This window comes from Rhinatrema bivittatum, chromosome 1, assembly GCF_901001135.1.
Source record: "Rhinatrema bivittatum chromosome 1, aRhiBiv1.1, whole genome shotgun sequence".
NCBI classification, from domain to species: Eukaryota; Metazoa; Chordata; class Amphibia; order Gymnophiona; family Rhinatrematidae; genus Rhinatrema; species Rhinatrema bivittatum.
This window is the reverse complement of record NC_042615.1, coordinates 37,652,878-37,667,745: the sequence shown is the minus strand read 5'-3', so window position 1 is coordinate 37,667,745 and position 14,868 is coordinate 37,652,878. Positions and strand designations below refer to the sequence as shown.

At 44.4% G+C, this 14,868-nt stretch overlaps 1 protein-coding gene across 1 annotated transcript in view; it reads right to left on the bottom strand.

Annotated features, from left to right (window-relative positions):
• The window catches only part of SCOC (short coiled-coil protein), a 62,554-nt gene extending 50,895 nt beyond the window's left edge, over positions 1-11,659 (bottom strand). Inside the window, exon 1 of the mRNA XM_029596624.1 lies at positions 11,472-11,659. Coding sequence (XP_029452484.1) covers positions 11,472-11,544 — 73 coding nt within the window. The 5' untranslated portion in view covers positions 11,545-11,659. The remainder of the gene's footprint in view (positions 1-11,471) is intronic.
• Positions 11,660-14,868: the final 3,209 nt, after the last annotated feature.

Sequence of the window (14,868 nt, the reverse complement as noted above, 5' to 3'; positions counted from 1 at the left end):
TCTCCCATTCTCGAAATCATAGCCTCTCACCTAAACCTAGACTCCCCCGCTATAATCTTGGGAGACGTTAACTTACATGTAGACAAAGTCCCCCCTCTCAACAAACTGCGAAGCTTTCCTCACGGCAATGTCAGCAATGGGTTTCAAACAGCAAATCAATAAACCTACTCACAAAGCGGGCCACATGCTGGATCTTTTCTTTACTAACTCCGGCATTTCACAAACCAAACAACCAGTGTGCAATCAAGTCCCATGGTCAGACCACTCAATAATCTCCACTACCTTTTCCCTGCTACAACCGGACTCCAATCAGCACTCCAGACCATCATTTCTCTACAGGAAACCTTGCGCCTCGGAGCACCTCACCAAGCTCCTAGCCCCGGATCTCTCCCATATTGACGTCACCACGCCCAACGCAGCCCTCCAATCCTGGTCCAAAATAACAGAATCAGTAGCAAACATACTATGTCCTCTGACAACTAAAAAGCTTAAACAAAATGCGTCCAAAAGACAACCCTGGTTTACTGATGAGCTGCGAAAACTCAAACATCTACTTCGTCAGAAAGAAAGAAAATGGCGTAAAGCCCCCTCACCTTCCTCACTATCTGATTACAAACGTTCCCTCCACTTATACAAAAACATTACATTGAAAACCAAAAGAGACTACTATGCCAGCAAGATCCACCACCTCATCTTCGACTCTAAAGCTCTTTTCACCTACGTCTCTAGTCTCACAAAAGCTATCACTCCAGATATTCCAACCGAACTATCCCAGACAAAAGCAGACGAACTGGCTCTTCATTTCAGTAAAAAAATCTCTGACCTCCTCAAACAACTGTCACCAAACATGGGCACATCCAATAGCACATATCTTCTCCCAAACAAAGACATTTATCTAAACGCCTTCGAACCCATCACCATTTCAGAGATACAATCGGTTCTGAAGAAAATGAAACCGTCATCACACCCGTTTGATCAAATCCCGTCCAAATTGCTTCTACTAATCCCGGATACTATATCGAAAACTCTAGCCGACATCATAAATTGTTCCTTGTCCCAGGGTATCTACCCAGACGTCCTTAAAACGACCTTAAAACGACCTCAATCAAACCACTCCTAAAAAACCCGAACCTAAATGCGAGCGATCCTAACAATTTCCGCCCCATCTCCAACCTTCCGTTTATAGCCAAAGTTATGGAAAAATTAGTAAACACTCAATTATCAAATTACATCGAGGATCACAATATTCTGTCCCCGAATCAATATGGATTTCGCAAAGAATCAAGCACCGAAACACTTCTCTCCCTCACGGACTTCCTCCTCTCCGGCATAGATAAAGGTCACGCTTACCTCGACCTTTCGGCTGCCTTCGATACAGTCAACCACCACCTCCTTATAAAACAACTGGCAAACATAGGAGTGAAAGGCACAGCACTGACCTGGTTCAAAACTTTCTTGGACAACAGAGGATACAAGGTCAAAATTCATAATAAAGAATCCCATTACTTTCCATCCTCTCTAGGGGTACTGCAGGGCTCCTCCCTTTCACCCACGCTCTTTAAAATTTACCTGCTCCCTCTCTGCCAATTGCTAACGAAACTAAACCTGAAACACTTCTTTTTTGCAGACGATGTCCAGATCGTGATCCCTGTAAAAGAATCCATTACAAAAACATTAGAATTCTGGGATAGCTGCCTAATAGAAATCAACCACCTCCTCACCAGTCTAAACCTAATACTCAATGCCTCGAAAACGGAATTTCTGCTTATATCCCCGGAAAACAACAATACCTCTTCAAAGCCACCAGCCCTCCTTCAAACCTCTCACGTAAGAGACCTAGGAGCCATCATGGATAACTGTCTCAACCTAAAATCATTCATCAACCAAACTACCAAAGATTGCTTTCACAAATTACATATCCTTAAAAGAATAAAACCTCTATTCCACCCCCAGGACTTCAGAACAATTCTACAAGCAATAATCTTCTCCAAGCTAGATTATTGTAACTCGCTACTACTGGGTCTCCCAGCTTCCCATACCAAACCTCTACAAATGGTGCAGAATACAGCTGCCAGAATCCTGACGAACTCTAGGAGAATTGATCACATCACCCCAATCCTCAAGGACCTTCACTGGTTACCGATCCACTACAGAATCATCTACAAATCCATCACCACCATCTACAAAGTCATCCACCAACAGGCCTGGATCAACTTACAAATTCCTTTTAAAAAACACACATCCGCCAGACCCATCAGGGAATCTTACAAAGAATCTTTTCAGGTTCCACACGCAAAAACCTTCCATCATAAATCTCTCAGTGTCAGAGCGTTCTCAACAGCAGGTCCACCTTTATGGAACTCCATCCCAGCGGACCTGAGACAAGAACCCTGCCTACCAACATTCAGGAAAAGGCTGAAAACTTGGCTTTTTAAAAAAGCCTTTCCAGTCCCTGACTGAGACCTACACCTGACATCTCAATCACATTATCAAAAATTGGATTTAAATAACAAACTTTGTTCTTCGCTGTCATCACCTTCACATTGTTATCAATGTCATTTACTATAAAATCACATTTTATCGGATTCAATCTTGCTACCTTGTAAATAATTTGCTGTCAGTTAACTTCCCCTCTTCTCGCTTCCAGCTCCCAGTTATTTATTTCTCTGTTTTATTGTAACTGTCACTCTCCTTACAATGCTCTTGTTCCAGTTGTTTGAGTTCTCTCTTACCTTGCACACTTTGTTAAATGTAAACCGGTTTGATGTGATTCATGTCATGAAAGCCGGTATAGTAAAACTAATAAATAAATAAAATAAACATCTGCCTCCCGGCCTGCTATTCATTAGAGACATTGACCATCAATATATTCAGTGGGGTGGGATAGTGTAAGCAAGGGATATTTAATAGTACGAGTGAAGGTATGTCAATCTAAACAGAAGAAAAGTTTGATATAGCTGAAATTTTATACATATATTTTGAAATAAAAGATTCATTCATGATACAGTGTACAAGGATAGATAGATAAATAGGTGAGCAGAACACTTATGTTCTCTTGTTTTTTTGATAAGTAAAGAATTAAATAAACCTGGAAACATTCCAAAGTTTCATGAGAACTGTTTTGAAGAAAAATCCATAAAATCTCCTTTGGATGTTTGAAAAATAAGTAGTGGATTTCGCTGGATAGAAATAAAAGTCAACAGTAGTATGGTTGCTGTTAACTTAGTTTAACACTAGAACATGGATTATGATGGTCATCTAATCTGCCTGATTTCCTTCCTACTGCAGTATCATACACCCCAGTTGATCTTTGTCTTTTCCTTCACAACTAAGAATTCTCTGTGCCTGTTCCAGACTTCTTAGATTCTTTACTGTTTTGCCTGAATCGCCTCCACTGGAAATCTGTTCTATTTATCCACCATGCTTTCTGTGAAAAAATGTTTTATAATGTTACTTCTAAGTCTACACTCTTTTAGCCTCATATTATGACTTCTTGTTCTAGAACGTCTTTTCTGCTTCATGGCATTGTGTAGCATTATGATTTGGGAGATGTGCCTCTAACTGTCAGTCTTTATTATACCTTATCATCTTGAAGCCACCATAATGAAAATGCTTCTAAAAGAAAGGATAGTGAACTATCTGCAATTCAGCGGGTTGCATGGTTTAAGACAACATGATTTTACCATGTCAGACTAATCTGATTGACCTTTTTGATTGGGTGACTAGAGAATTAGATCAAGAAAGCATTTGATGTGATTTCTGCAAAACGTTTGATATGGTCCTGCACAAGGAGGCTCATGAACAAATTAAAAAGCCTGGGAATGGGTCCCAAGGTGGTGGAATGGATCTAATAGATGACAGCAAGTAGTTGAAAGTGGAACCTACTCTGAGGAGGAAAGAGTGATAAGTGGAGCACCTCAAGGATTGGTTCAGGGACCAGTTCTGTTCAATATCTTTGTGAGTGATATTGCAGAAGGGTTAAAAAGAAAAGTTTGTCTTTTTGCCGATGATACTAAGATCTGTAACAGAGTAGATACACCCAAAGGTGTAAGAGAGAATGAAAAGCAATCTAAGAAATCTTGAAGAGTGGTTGAAGGTTTGGCAGTTGGAATTCAATGCCAAGAAGTAGAGTCATGCATTTAGGGTGCAGAAATCCAAAAGAGCTGTATGTGATAAGAGGTGAATATCTTATTTATTTATTTATTTATTTGCTTTTATATACCGACATTCGTTGGGGTACATCACATCGGTTCACATTGTAACAGGATAATAGCATGACGGAAGTCGTACCATTTTTACATTGAAACATTAAAACATGCGTAGGAACATTTTAACAAAGAAACATAGGTTAACAGATTAACAATGAAACATAGGTTAACAGTTTAACAGTGAAACAAAGTGGGACGTAGGGACTGTATATGTACATAGTAACAGTTGAGGGGAACTTTATACGTGGTGGGGTTTTTTTTTTTGTTTTGTTTTGTTTTATTTAATGTCTTAATTATTATATAAGGTGAGGCTTTCTTGTGGGGTGAGGGAGGACAGAGGAGTGGGTGGGAGGGGGGGAGGAGTTAGGTCGCTAGTTGGTAGGCTTTCTGGAACAGCCATGTTTTCAGATGTTTTTTGAATGTTTGGAGAGAGGGTTCCAGTCTGAGGTGGGGGGTAGCTGGTTCCAGAGGGTAGGACCGGCTACAGAGAAGGAGCGTTGTCTAGTGGAAGACAGGTGGGCGAGTTTTGTGTGTGGAATGGCCAGGAGGCCTGTGTTTTGGGAGCGTAGGCATTTCTGGCTTTGATGAAGTTGGGGAGGGTTATTGGACCATTTGGTTTTATGGTTGTTGATGGTTTTGTGTAATATGGTGAGTGTTTTGTATTGAGATCTGTGTGAGATGGGGAGCCAGTGTAAGGCTTTTAGAGTAGGGGTGATGTGGGAGGATCGGTTGGAGTTTGTGAGGGATCTGGCTGCGGCGTTTTGGAGTAGTTGAAGTGGTTTGGTGGTTGAGGTGGGTAGACCGAGGAGGAGGGAGTTGCAGTAGTCAAGCTTCGATAGTATGAGGGATTGGAGAACTGTGCGGTAGTCATGGTGGAAAAGAAGTGGTTTGAGCTTCTTGAGGATTTTTAGTTTGTAGTAACCTTCTTTGATTGTGTGGTTGATGTGTTTCTTCAAGTTGAGGGATGAGTCAAGGTGGAAGCCTAAGTCTCTTATCTCGTCGGAAAGAGTGGAGGGTGGCTGATTGGGGGGGCTGTCATTGCTGGAGTTGGAGGTGTTTTTGTTGGATAAGAGGAGGATTTCGGTTTTTTTGTGGTTGAGGGTGAGTGATGTCTGTGTGAGGAGATTAGATATTTGTAAGGAGAGCGAGGTCCAGAGGGAGATGGTGTTCGTTATGCTTTCTTTGACGGGGAGGAGAATCTGGACGTCGTCAGCATAGATGAAGTAGGTGAGGTCCAGACTGGAGAGGAGTTTACAGAGAGGAAGCATGTATATGTTGAAGAGGGTGGATGATAGGGAGGAACCTTGAGGGACTGGAAATTGTTCGGATTCACTGTTGTTGAATTGAACTTTGAAGGATCTGTTGGATAAGTAAGATCGAAACCAGTTGAGGGTTGTTTCGGTGAGGCCAATCTCCATCAGGCGGGTCATGAGTATGTTATGATTTACGGTATCGAAAGCAGCAGAGATGTCCAGTAAGATGAGTAGGAAGGATTGGCCGGCATCAAATCCTCTTAAGACAGTGTCAGTGAGGGATAGTAGGAGGGTTTTGGTGCTGAGTGATTTTTCTGAAGCCGTGTTGGGTGGGGTAGGGGATGTCATGAGTTTCAAGGTGTTCGGAGAGTTGGAGATTGACGTGTTTCTCTAAGATCTTGGATAATAATGAGAGATTCGAGATAGGTTTGTAGTTGGAGAGGTCGGAGGGGTCGAGATGTGGTTTTTTGAGGATGGGTTTGATGATGGCGCATTTCAGGGCTTCTGGGACGAGGCCCTGCTCAAGTGAGGTATTTAGTATGTCCGCAATGGGTTTGGCGATGGTGTCGGGGATGAGCTTGAGTGACTTGATTGGGATGGAATCGATGGGGTGTCGGGCTGGGTTGATTTTTTGGATGGTCTTTTTTACTTCAGTAGATGCGATGAGGTCAAAGTTGGACCAGGTAGGTGGAGCTTCATTGTTCGGAGAAAGGGTTTGTTCTGATGAGTGAAGGTTGGGATTTATGAGATTGTTGACTTTATCAGAGAAGAATCGGGCAAGATCTTCACAGGTCTTTGTGTTGTTGTTTGTGGATGGAGCGATGGTCTGTGCACAGACTGGAAAAGAGACTTCAGGGTGATAGTGTCTCACAATCTGAACACGACAAAGCAATGTGACAAGGCCAGAGGGCTAAGGCCAGAGGGATTCTGGGCTGCGCAGAGAGATGCATAATCTGCAGGAAACAAGGATGTGATAATACCCCTATACAGGTTGTTGGTGAGGCTCCAACTGACTGTATCTCAAAAAGGATAGAGACAGGATGAAAGTCCAGAGAAAAGCAACCAAAATGATGGAGAGGAGAGAAGACACAGTGGTGTTGTGTTTAAGATTCGTAAACCCTTGTGCTATGGTAAGGTTGGCACAACTTACGGGGAAAGACCCTACCCACTGTCACCCACCCGATGAAACCCACCTTAAAGCCCACTCCGCAGCTATCCACACGTTCCCACCCCCTCCCCCCATTCCCCCCCTTCCCACCTTTAGCCGCATCTTAAAAGCCCTCCCTCAAGGACTCCACCTCACTAAGACTCTATTTAGATTGTAATCTAAAACTTATATTCCCAAGTTGAAATGTTATAACGTTATAATATAAATGTGTATCTTTTTCTATTATACTAGTTACCATGTTACAATGTAAAATAAGCAGATCTTGCCTTATGTGTTCAGTTATATGTAAACCGATGTGATATCTCGATCGAATGTCGGTATATAAAAGCAAATAAATAAATAAATAAATAGGTCCTCACTGATAGCTGACGGATCTACGCTGGGAAGAGACTGATCAGGAGCTTCACCTATACCAATCCGTTTCCATTCAGATTGAGCCCTTGGGTTCCGGGGTCCATCAGGTCTTAGACAAGAGTCTCTGAGGGCATAGATCCGGTATCAGGCTAGGATCAGAGACAGGTGGCAGACTAGAAGGGTCAGTGATGGGCAGCAAGCAAGACTGGTCAGTATCCAAGTAAAGGACAGAGGCAGGCTGCAGGTAAGGGAGGTTGCAGTCCAGGCAAGGGTCAGATCCAAAAGTCAGTCTGAGAGCAGGCATAAGAGACAAGCAGAAAGACCGATATGGAAGGGCAGGAAGGCAAGGGAAGAAAAGGTTGGATAAAGACAAGACAGGCTGAATTGAAGAAACAAGGCAGTCTGGGCTGGAGAGACGAGTAGGACACAAGAACAGGAAACAGAAGAAGCAACAACTCACACTACACAGGCAATGTAGGCGACTAGTTGCTGAGGAGTTTGTTCATTGTGCGGCTGGGGTTTAAATACCCAGCTGCATGATGTCATCTCTAAGCTCCAGTAGCAGAGGTTCCTGCTGTGGGGACTTTAAGAGTTAGGTGCCATCATGGACGCGCCTAGGAGAACAAGAGGCAGCATGGTGGCGGTGTTCTTGCCATTGCAAAGAGGAGTGCAGCATCGGTGGGGACATCCACAAGCCAATAAACGTAACAACAGACTTTTAAATACTGGAAAGGTATTCATAATGCATTGGAATCAAACCTTTTTAGATGGAACGAAAACTATAGAACAAGGGGTCATAATATGAAGTTCCAAGGAGGTCGAGTGAGACCAACATCAGGAATTACTTCTTCACGGAAAAGGTGGTGGATGCATGGAATGCCCTCCCGGAAGAGGTAGAGAAGACAAGGACAGTAAGGGAATTCAAAAGAACATGGGATAAACACAGAGGATTCCTAGTGGCTAAATGATGGAGATGAAGAAAAAGATAACCTGTGTTCTCTGAGATAATCTGCAGAGAGCAACAATTGCCCTAAGAATAAAATAAAACATTTGCAGGACTGGCTTAATGGACCCTTTGGGTCTTTTTCTCCCAACATTTACTGTGTTATTATGACATCCATATGACATCCATCCATATGACATCCATATTCAGAAGCATTTACACTACACAGGCAATGTAGGCGACTAGTTGCTGAGGAGTTTGTTCATTGTGCGGCTGGGGTTTAAATACCCAGCTGCATGATGTCATCTCTAAGCGCCAGTAGCAGAGGTTCCTGCTGTGGGGACTTTAAGAGTTAGGTGCCATCATGGACGTGTTCTCTCAACCTAGCTTGATGGACTCATCAAGCTAGGTTGAGAGAACATTGCACAAATCTCATCTTTGAGTGAGTTTCCTCACTCCGAGGGTCATCAAATCTTCATAAGAGAGCACTGTTCTGTTCGTTCGTCTCACTTTGAATGTCAATGTGGCCCCTAACCCCTACACTACTACCTAAACCTCACCTCGAGTTACTAGGTGGGCCTCCTATAGCGATATAAATACCTATCTACCGTGTTTCCCCGAAAATAAGACCTAGTAGAGGTTTTGCCGAATTGCTAAATATAAGACCTCCCCCGAAAGTAAGACCTAGCAAAGTTTTTATTTGGGAGCATGCCCATCGCACAGAACACCAGAGCATGCAGCTGTGATTCTTTTTACCCTGCCACTGTTGCCCCCTAGCTTCACCGTTCGTTGCAGAGCAGCTGCATGCAGGACATGAAGACCTCCAACTCTGATATTCCTTTCCGCGGCCATCCCTTGTAAACAGGGGCGGATTGACCTATCGGGGGATCGGGCTTCCCCCGGTGGACCGGTCCCGCCTGTCATGTGATTATTTATTTATTTTTTTAAATTACTGTATAAAGTTTCCAGCCAAAGTATTAGGGGGCGCCACGAGCAGTGGTATCCCGAGGGGAGCCAATGCCCCCGGGCGCAGGGAGGCTCATGCGGCCGTCAGTGACACGCATGTAGCAGGCAGATCGGCAGGGCCATGGTGGAGCTCACGTCACCACGGCCCGAAGAAAAAGATCACGTTCAAACGCGCTGATGCTCCTCCTCCTTCCTGCCTGCGCGGCCCCGGAAGTAAACGTTGCCGGAGCCGCGTGGGCAGGAAGGAGGAGGAGCATCAGCATGTGCAGAAGAGGAGAAGCGCTTACGGGCCGCCGCGAATCATTGCAGCGGCCCGAGAAGAGGAAGAGGCCCCGGCAGCAGGGCCGCTGTGGCCTGAGAAGAGGAAGAGGCCCCGGCAGCAGGGCCGCTGTGGTCCGAGAAGAGGAAGAGGCCCCGGCAGCAGGGCCGCTGCGGCCCGAGAAGAGGAAGAGGCCTGGCAGCAGGGCCGCTGTGGCCCGAGAAGAGGAAGAGGCCCAGTAGCAGGGCCGCTGCAGAGCCCATCCTGCGGCGACCGGCGAAGAGGAGGCCCAGAGGTGAGAGAGAGGCTGAGGGTCTGTAGAGTGTGTGTGTATGTGCGTGCGTGCATGAGATGAGTTGAGAGACTGTGTGTGGGAGTGAGGACCTGAATGTTTGCAGAGACAGCATGTAAGAGCCTGTGTGTGTGTGAGAGAGACAGCATGTGACAGTGAGAGCCTGTGCTTGAGCAAGACAGCATGTGGGAGTGAGAGTGTCATCACAAACCAGCATAGCCAGACAACTATTCAGAATATAATAAATGTTCATTTTTTGTTCAACAATATATGTGAATTCTTCTTCATGGAAAAATAAGCCATCCCCTGAAAATAAGGCCTAGTGCATCTTTGGTAGCAAAAATTAATATAAGACACTGTCTTATTTTCGGGGAAACAGGGTAGTGTTAGGGCATTATGGCTAGTGTTAGGGCATTATGGCTAGTGTTAGGGCATTATGGCTAGTCTCTCTCTCTCTCCCTGATAGTACACATGGTCCCCACAGTGGAAATACACAAAAACACCCCTTTTTCTATCGCATGCAATATTTAGTGCATTTTGATAAATCCAGGCCTAACTTTGCTATTCGGATTGTGACTGAATATGGACCTCTATATTTTTAGTCAGCCTGCAAAGCACGCAACTTAGTAGCATCCAGACCTGGTAAGAAAATTGTAATGAAAACTATGCATTGGGTTTTTCTTTGGAAAATTCTCTTATGCAGGTAGCTGGAGACAAAAGTGCTCATGGACTTTCCACCTATTGTTTCTGCAGATGGAGAAAAGAGTGCAAAACTATGAGGGGGGGGGGGATTTGAAAATGCCGTTCTGCACATGGACTTTACTTTTCAAGCATAAACATGCCACCCCCCTGGGAACACCCCCTTTTTAACCTGGCTAAAAGATTGTACCTTGTGAACCCCACATGTGTTCTACAGCTGTTCTGAGGAGGGCAAGTTTCAGAATGGAAAAGGGCTTTGAAGATCATTCTCCTCTGTCCTGTACACCATGCATGAAGACCCCAGTTCATTTTCTGGGTTGGGTCTTCTGTACCCCAGGTTGGCTGAGGCTAGGGTCGCTGCAGAGCCTTTTTCTCATAAAACATTTGGGGACCCCTGGGAAAAATCAACAATGGTGTCCAGAGCCCACTGCTGAGAGCCGTGGCTTGTCTCTCTGCACACACAATGTAACAGAGACTTTTCCTAGCCTAGTTGGCATCTCTCCTATTTTAAATACATCCTTCTTCAATTGTTTTGAATTTGTATACATTTTAATAATTGTTTTTTTATTTTGCATGTGATACAATTATGTACCTTGTTATCTTTTAGAAGCATTTTAAATATATTCTCACCATGCTTTTTACTTAACATTATAATTGCCACTTTGCCAGAAAATATACATTTCCAAGTTTTAAAAATACAGTAGACAACTTTGTCAGCTGTTTATTCTTTCTGTTATATTAGGTCTCCTGGTACAGTGCCGCTTCCATCTACTGTTTATTCCGTCTTTTTCTAGCCCATCCGTACTTCTACAGTTTCCTGTCTTTCTCTCCTTGTTCTTTTTGTAGTCTTTTCTATGTTAATAAGCAGAATAGCAATGGGTAAGGCAATTAGAGCCTGCAAATGTACAGAACCCATCAGCTCTGTAGCTGTCATAAAATACTTTTTGTTTGTTTATTGAGAGATCCCTTTATATGATATAGAAGCGAAACAGACATGCACATCTTTTGAAATATTTACAATTACAATATTATACAATATAATTTCCAAAGTCACCTTCCTTGATACCAAATAAATCGAAATGCGAAGATACTATTGTTGATTTATGCTACAACAAATATACACTATGTATGCAAAATCAACCCTCTCACTGGAATGGAAAAGCTGACCACCTCACCACCACCACTACTGAAAAAAAGGGTAGAATTTGTTTCCAATATAGCAAAGAATTGGGTTGCATAAATACTAGAGACCACGGGGTGTTCCACTTTGTATTGCTGCTTATTTCTGCACTCGGTTTGCTCTGATTATGAGAGGCTGGACCTTCTTACCTGAATCATCTGCCAAGGGAATGTTAGTAAAATTGGCCTCCTCCTCCTCCTCCTTTTCCAGAGAGCTATCCATGTTGTTTCAGGTCCTTCTAGTAAGTCTTATTTCATTAAAAATATATATACATATTTATATATTCGCACACTTTGAACAATGAGGGTTGTCTTCCTTTTGCAGCTTAGGTCACACGTGATATCTCTGGATAAATCATTAATGACTCCATCTAGCAAACAGGTGTTACCTGATCCTTCCTGTGACTGTGTGCCTCTTGTTTGCAAATGCATCTCTCCCCTGATCCGAGTTATCTGGCTTTGAGAACAGTAAAATTACAGAGTTAAAGAGTTACAACAGATTCTTCAAATATCTTCTTGGAATTCTTCTCAGAATGCTGTTACTTATTACTGTGTGTTGGGCATTTTCCTTCTATTGGGCAATTTTTTCTTAGGAGGCGTAGAAATAGATAAAATCTATTGCGCGCTCCAGCCGCGTTGGCCCTGCGGCCAGACCTGCTCACCTTGTGCGGCCCTCCACGAGCACTGGCCTTGGCGCCTCCGCTAGCTCCCAGCGTCTGCGGCATCCTGCGGCTTCTCTCAGGTCTTCAAGGCCCTCTACCTCTCCTGGATCCTCACACCGAGGCTCGGCATCCATGCTGGTGTTGGGTCCACCCCTAAGCGCGCACGCGCGTGGAACTCCCGGCCATTTAAAGGGCCAAGCACGGGAACTCCTCCACGGTGCGCCATGATGACATCACCTGAGCCCTGTATATACAGCAGGGCTCAGTCCCTTGATCCCCACCTTGGAAATCGGGTTGACACCTTTGGTGCTCTAGTTTGCCTCGTGTGTTCCAGTGTTCTTCATTCCAGCGTCTCCTGTTCTAGCATCTCTTCGTTCCCTGTGTCTCCGTGTGTTCCTGTATCCTTCTCAGGTAGTACCTCTTCGGACTGACCTCTGGTATTGACCTCTGCCTGCCTGACCATTCTTCTGTCTGCCGCCTAGAACTGACTTCTGCCTGCCTGACCATTCTTCTATCTGCCGTCTGGAACTGACCCTAGTATTGACCCCTGCTTTAGCTGACCATTCCTGGACTGATACTCTGGCTCTGACCCTTGCGCATCACTCGGACACTCTCTTCTGGCCTACTGTGACTACCAGACCAACCTGCTTGGAAACTAACTGCGGCTTCCACTTGACTAGACCCGCAGGTGCTGCCTGTCTCACCCAGAGAGCCTCCCTGAACTGCTACCTCCCTGAGGTCTCCGGAGCTTCCAGTTCGGGTCTGGTCCATCCATTCTGCATCAGCCACGCTCCCTTGCTTGTGGTGGGCACACCCCTCCGCTATCTCTTCGGGAGACCACCAGAGGCCCACCTAAGTCCAGGCGGTCCGCGTACCCAAGGGCTCAACCTGCGGAAACCCCGGACTGTTATTGGTGAAGCTCCAGTTAGCTTCTGTCTCCTTGTGTGCTCCGCCTCCTGGTGGCAGGCGCTCTCTGGGTCCGACCAGAGGGCCGTACCAATCCTGCACCAGGCCAAGGGTCCACCTCCAGCGCAATAAAATCCTTGAACAAGAATGGAATATTTTAAGTCACAGCAGCCCTTTTGCCATAACAAACCCAAGGCTGTGTTGATCTGAGTTCACAATACCATTTTTTTTTTTGTGGTTCATAATCCCTGCTGGAATTACTTCCATAATGGTCAAGACAGTTAAGGTTTTCTCTCATTTGGAAATACATCTTTTGAATAATCAGATCAAAGCATGCTGCATGGGGTCCTATGATTCAATACAAATCGCATACAATGAAAAAGGAATGATTTCCTATTGTAATCCTTACATTCTATCATACCATTGGACCAGGAGTGCATGAACATACAGTTTCTGTTTAGGAGTCAAAGCATTTAAAAAAAAATACAAGTAGGAATCAACTAAAAACGTACCCAGGAATTTATGAAATTTTGTTTAAAATTGAGGGTTTATCAGTGGGAAAAAAATGTAACCATTTCATATTAAGAAGAATATCGTATGACACAGGCCACAGATGAATTTCCAGAAAGTTCCATGGACATTGCAGATACTTATTTAAACATTTTTAAGGAGCAGATATCTAGAAATGATAGACTGGAGAACTGAGAGAGTATTTTCTTCTATATTCGTTGTTCTAATATGAATTAAGACATTAGATTTTTGATAAATCTTCAAATAAAGAAAAAAAAACTTCCAAAGGGAATAAAACTTGAAATTTGCACATGGAATATTAATTAGATTCAGGGCCGGAGGAACCACTAGGCGAGCTAGGCCTGTGCCTAGGGCGCTGAGACTTAGGGGGCGCCGTGGCAACCTGCAGAATTTTGAAAGGGCAAAAAGTGTCCTTTCAAAATTCTGCCAGCCCCCGACTCGCCATGCCTGCCCCCCCAGTGCCACCCTCCCGACACCTCCCTGGTGGTCCAGCGGAGGGCCCGGGAGCGATCTGCCGCTGCCAGGGCCTCGGCTGCCAATAACCAAAATGGCGCTGGTGACCTTCAGCCCCTATCATGTGACAGGGGCCAACCAGTGGCACCGGTAGCCCCTGTCACATGGTAGGGGCTGAAGGCCAACGGCGCCAGGGGCGGATTGGCCTATCAGGGGATCGGGCTTCCCCCAGTGGGCCGGTCTACCTGCTCACGTGGCCGAAGAAAAGAAGATCGGCACAGCCGGAGACCAGGTTGGCCCTGCACACCAGCCACAGCTCAGTCTGGCCAACATGATCAGATTCATGTGGTAACTGGAGATGTCAGACTAGCGCTGAACTAGGGAAATTGAAGATTTGTCACGTGAAAGGAGATTTTTACTTTTACCAAACAAAAATCATTCTTTTCAGTTAGACAGTTTCAGGTCACATCCTGCTGTTAACATTCAGAATGGGGGAACATACACAGGCAGTGTCAAACAGCCTCCACGCCTAGGGCTTGCTTTTCTAATCAGTGATTGATTGGTTGAGCCTTTTACCAGCGGCCAGTGGAGGAGGGGCTGACGAGGTCTGAGCTCCTTCTCTATCGGCTTTTCTTCAGCCCCGCCTGCGCCAATCTTTCTGTGTGGGTGTATGTGGTGTGGCAGTTTAAAAAAATGAAATGTGATAATACATATACTTCAACTTTTGTGCTGGTAGCGAAAGATGAAATTACTGAATTTTAAGCATCCCTCTTCTGGAAAATAAAATTTAACTTAAAGTGGGTAGAGACAAATACTAAAGCAAAAAAAAATTAAAGTATTTAAAATGTTCATCTCAGCAAAATCACAAATTTAAGATACTGATGCCAGGTGGGGGGTTTTTGGGTTTTTTTTAAAGCATAATTTAAGCATGAAGACTAGATTAGTTCCAATCTGAAACGGTTTCGCTTTTTTTTTTTTTTTTTTTTTAAACCTTT